Here is a 5,554-nt window from a genome sequence, read left to right as displayed (position 1 = left end):
TTGGGCTTGGAGTCAGGAAGATCTGAGTTCAAATCCAGTCTCAGATACATGGTTGCTCTGGGAGCCTGGGCAAGTCATTGAACCTTTGCCTGCCTCAGTTTCCTCAGGTGTAAAATGGAGATAGATCATGAGAGCATCTATGTCCCAGGGATATTGTGAGGATTAAGTGAGATGTCTGTAAAGCACTTAGCGCAGTACCTGGTATAGTCTTCTTGTTCAGTCATGTGACTGTGCCCCCATATGGGGTTTTCTTGGTAAAGTGGCTTGCCATTTCTTTGACTGGCTCATTTTACAGATAAGGAAATTGAGGCAAACACAGTCAAATGATTTGCCCAGGGTCATACAGATGGTGTCTCAGGCCAGATCTCACTTCAGTTCTTCCCATTCCAGGCCCTGGAGATCTTTCCTCTGCACTGTCTGGGTGCCTGGCATATAGTAGGCACCTAAAAAATGTTTCCTCATCACTTAGATTTCAAACCCTAGGTACCAACAAACGGGGTGGAATGGGAAAGCCTGATTTCCCTCCCTCCCAGGGAGGTGGGAAGGGGGCTGCAGCTGGGCCTGGGACAGGGATTCATTTCAAGGGCCCTGGAGTCTGAGCATCTTGTTCTTAGCCTCAGAATGATGTCTCCAGACTGTTGGTGTGGGGGGCATCCCTCATCCCACCTCCTACCTCCCCCTCATCCCCCAGGGCCCTCTGCAGGACCACCCTGAGGGGCTCCCTCCTTTTATGCCTTTGGCTGCCCAGGAAGAAATAAATGAAGGGGTTCGAGCTGCTGTTCACACAGGCCAGGATCATATGGAGCCCACGCGGTATGAAAACTAAGCTTTCCTCAAGGTCTATGAGATAGTCCATCCCTTTGGGCAGGCCAAAGAACAGGAACACGAGGACTGCAAGCAGGACCAGGAGGTGGGGGGGGGGGCTGCCGGCGCTGGGAGCTGCACTGGACCCTCAGCAGCAGAGTCAGGCTGGACACGCACAGCACTGGGGTGAGGAGGATGAACCACACAGCTTCGATAATGATGACCTTGTCGCAGAAACGGCGAGTAAACGCATGATAACAAATCGAGTAAACTACTACACTGATCAGGCTGGTCAGAACCCAGAGAACAGCGCATAGCGCAGCAGATATGTGCTTAGGGCGGTGACATCTGTACCAGATGGGTAAGATCACAGATACACAGCGCTCGGTGCTGATCGCAGCCAGAAGGCTCAGGCCTACAAGGTAGGATGTAAATTGGATAAGGGTCTCTAGTATGTGTATTAAAGAAGAATAAAAATACCAAAAAATGTGATTTATGCAGATCAGAAAAGAGCAGCAGAGGAAGAGGGCGTCAGCTCCGGCCAGGTTGAGGATGTAGGTGGATGCGGAAGCCCAGGAGCCACAGGACGAGGCTGTTCCCCCCCAGCCCAACCAGGGCAATGAGCAGAATGAGGATCACCATCCAGTCATCGAAATAAAATTTTCGAGGTTGTGGAAGAACTAAAGTCCTATTTGCACTTCTCTCCGTTGAGTTGTCATGAACATATTCTAATCGACCAGCTGTGAGGGACATAGCCATGGTGGTTGGTCCAAGCCCCAGGAAGCCGGGGTCCTTTGAGAAGCCCTGTGGACACAAAGACAAGGAAATTTACTTCCATCTCTACCTTCAAGAGTTAGAGGCTCCTCTTCCCCACTCCCTCTCTAGGGGCAGCTAGGTGGTGCTACAGGACACAGAGGTGTGAGCCTAGAGTAAGAAATGACTTAAAATCCAGTCTCAGACACTTACTAATGAGATAAATAATTATTTCTCTCATATCAATAACCAATTATTCAATTCAGATAAAGACTTACCCTTCCTATTTCCTCATTCAGAAACCAGACCTTCTGTTATTCAGTCAATCTCTGGAGGACATTGCTGATAGACGAGATTGCCCAGGTCTTCTGGATGCATGCTTTTTGATCATGAGTTGGACCCCACCCAACTAGAAGATCTTACAAAGAGAATCTTATGTAAGTGCTATTCTTACCACACCATTGTTGTTGTTCAGTGACTGGGTAGAGATGGATACCTTTGTCCAGATAGCTAGAGGCAGCTGAACCTCATTACACCCTCAGCAGGTAGAGCTGAAGGCTTTCAGCCCTACTCCTTGTCCACCCACTCATTGATTGTTAACCAATCAGAGTTGATTTCCACCCTCTGGGCCCACTCCCTTTTCCAAAGACTTTTGAAGCATTCGGTGCTCACTAGTAGGCATCTTTGGCTTCCAGGTAGACCATTAACCTCTGTTATTGCCTAGTTAATAAATTGGTTATTTTTCATCCAGAAATTATGTCTCTCAGACTTTTCATTTGTTACATGAGCTATGTGACCTCAGACAAGACACTTAGCATCTGTCTTCCTCAGGTGCTTCAACTGTAAAATGAGACCAATAATAACATCAGGCTCACAGGGTTCTTCAGAGGATCAAATGAAGTAATGTTTGTAAAGTGTTTAACACTTAGCCTAGCACATAATAGGCCCTTAAAAAGTCTTGTTTTATTTTCCCATTTTCCCTTTTCTCTTCTTATGATGTGACAGTGAGGTACAGAAATGAGGCTTCTGGAGAAGATTGGGGGTACACCTGCCTCTCCTTTCTTCTCTGACCCTGCCATCACCCTTCACTTTCCTCTCTTCTGCTTTTTCTGTAGTATGTGGGAGTGTGGCTTCCTTCCACAACCCATGTGGACAGGCCTAAGGGCGAGCTGAAACACTTAATTCAATCAACAGATGTTTATTTATTTAATGTTTGTATGAATGCATTTGTTTGTTCATTTACTATTTTATCAATTTATAAATTTATTCATCCATTTGTACATTTATATTTTAATATTTGTATCAATAACTTTTCCTTTTATGGAATTTTTTATTGTTCTATATACTATCACTCACAGATTCAATTTTTAAAAATCAAAGAATAAAAAAAAGAAGAGAAAAAATATTTCAGCACACCTAACCATCATATAAGCTAAATCCAACAGTGTGCTACACAGTGTATGACATCCATAGTCACTCACCTCTGGGAAGGAGAGAAGGAGACGCAATTAGCTCTTTATTGGTTTTCTGTGCCAAACTGCTATATACTCTTGCTTAACAATGACTGTTTCAGGATTCTGGGCCCAGATAAATTTGCACCCCTGGGCTTGGGGCTGGGAATACAGAGACAATGAAACCGCCCCTGCCCTGAAGTAGCTGATGTTCTACTGAGAGTGGGCAGAGGGGAGGAGTATGCAGCCGCAGGTGCTCACCTCTGCCAAACCCGGTAATTGACCAGCACAGAACATGACCAACTGCAGGTGTCAGGACTGTTGATTGCTATAGCAATCTTTATTGACAAATGATGTGCTTTAGGGACAACTGTCTGTGAAAGGGTGGGTCTGTTCATCTAGACTGAGAACAAGAGAAAATCAAGGCATTATGGGGTCCACTCCCCCTGAGCCAGAGCCTGGGCCTGGAGGATCGGGAACAAGAACTTTCACACCCCCGGGCTATAGAGGATTCTGAAGCACTTCAAACAAAACTCTCCCTCCCTGCTGGGGACCATATTAAAAAGGGTCTGAAGGTTGGGGGCTGCTCTTTGCCTCCCAGGGAAAAAGAAAACATCAGAACATAGCAGCAGAAACTTCTGTGGTCCACCACTTCCCAGAGTGTCCAATTTTCCAGCTGTGCTCTTTGAGGGGATCAACATAAATGTATAAATAAAGGATTAAACTCACAGAGAAGTCTTGAGTAGATTCAAGTATGACAAAGAATTGCAAGGAAGGGCCTCAGATGGAGAACTTCCCTTTTTCCTCTCCTGGTTCCTGATGATTGCTGTGCCTGGTCCTGCTGCTGATGACTGTACTTGTCCTTCTCAGGAATCTCCAGGCCAGACACTGGAGCCTGAGGGGAGGGATAGGGGCAGGATTCAGGATGGTACACTTACATTGCCCTCCCTTTTTTCCCAATCATTTAGGCCTAGGAAAAGAAATTTTCCATTTACGTTCAGGCAGTAAGGGTGGGGATTTACCAAACACTGGCCTCAGGAGATGAACTCCCCAAAGATTTCAAGTCCTGATGAAGTTTCCTAAATGGTGTTTCTCTGGTAAAGACTTTGACTCTCTCTCAGCACCAACCTGTACAGAAGGGCATTAGAGGTATTCTTTTTGGATTGGTCTGGTCCATTATCCCCATTATCCCCAATCCATCCTTCCCATTATCTTTGGGTACTTATCAATCTTGGTTCCTTAAGGAATAAATAACCCCGGTGGGCCCTCGGTTCAATAGTTCCTTTCCTAGAACTTTTCTGAAAGTGAAATTGGACATTTTCCTGTTGGCTCAGATGTGCACGGAGATCCAAGAGCCTCTGATTTCCATAGACAACAGGTGGGTATTGGGGTGAGGCTTGGACTGGCAGGAGCCCTGGGTTTTAATGTTCTCACAAGGAAAGAAAAGATGTACATATATATTTATTCATTCACAACCTATACACATACAATATATATATATATATATATATATACAATATACATATATATACAATATACACATATATATACAATATACATATATACAATATACATATATATACAATATACATATATATATATACAATGTACATATATATACAATATACATATATATATACCATATACATATATATACAATATACATATATATACAATATATGTATATATACAATATACACATATATATACAATATACATATATATACAATCAATATACATATATATACCATATACATATATACAATATACATATATATATACAATATACATATATATATATGAACATATAGGAATGCATTCATATACGTATGTGATATATATTCATACCCATTTACATACATGTATATACTTCTATTTATGCCAGGCACTCTTAACCTAGGTTCTAGGAGTAGTTTTTGGATGTCCTGTGAACTTGGAAGGAGATACGTTATCTTTTTTTCAATAACCTTTAATGGAATGTCAGTGTTTCCTTCAAGTATTAAGAAATTATTCTTAATAGGAGGAGTCCGTTGGCATCACTAGATGACAGAAACTGTTCATAGCACAGAGATTCACATATACGTGAATGATAAAAAAAATTAAAGCCGTCTATAGTCATATGAAAAAATGCTCTAAATCACTGTTGATTAGAGAAATGCAACTCTGAGGTATGACATCACACCTTTCAGATTGGCCAACATGACGAAACAGGGAAATAATAAATGTTGGAGAAGATGTGGGAAAATCAGAACACTAATTCATTGTTGGTGGAGTTGTGAAATGATCCGAGCATTTTGGAGAGCAATTTGGAACTATGCCCGAAGGGCTATAAAAATGTGCATACTCTTTGACCCAGCAATATCATTTCTAGAGCTGTATTCCAAAGAGATCATACAAATTGGGAAAGGACCCACACGTACAAAAATATTCATAGCAGCTCTTTTTGTGGTGGCAAAAAATTGGAAATTGAGAGGATGCCCATCAATTGGGGAATGGCTGAACAAGTTGTGGTATATGAATGTAATGGAATACTATTGTGCTGTAAG

General features: G+C 42.6%; 1 protein-coding gene across 1 annotated transcript; it reads right to left on the bottom strand.

The window, feature by feature from the left end:
* Positions 1-616: 616 nt before the first annotated feature.
* Positions 617-1,602, bottom strand: LOC110197154 (mas-related G-protein coupled receptor member B2-like). Its single transcript, XM_020970831.2, is given in 3 exon segments — positions 617-914; positions 916-1,371; positions 1,373-1,602. Coding segments are annotated over 3 exon segments (945 nt in total). The 5' UTR covers positions 1,564-1,602.
* Between the last annotated feature and the right edge of the window lie 3,952 nt (positions 1,603-5,554).

The sequence above is a fragment of the Phascolarctos cinereus genome, unplaced genomic scaffold (assembly GCF_003287225.1).
Source record: "Phascolarctos cinereus isolate Bilbo 61053 unplaced genomic scaffold, phaCin_HiC Scaffold_9;HRSCAF=440, whole genome shotgun sequence".
Taxonomy (NCBI): Eukaryota; Metazoa; Chordata; class Mammalia; order Diprotodontia; family Phascolarctidae; genus Phascolarctos; species Phascolarctos cinereus.
Note: the sequence above shows the minus strand (reverse complement) of the source record. Positions and strands in the feature narration are given on the sequence as shown.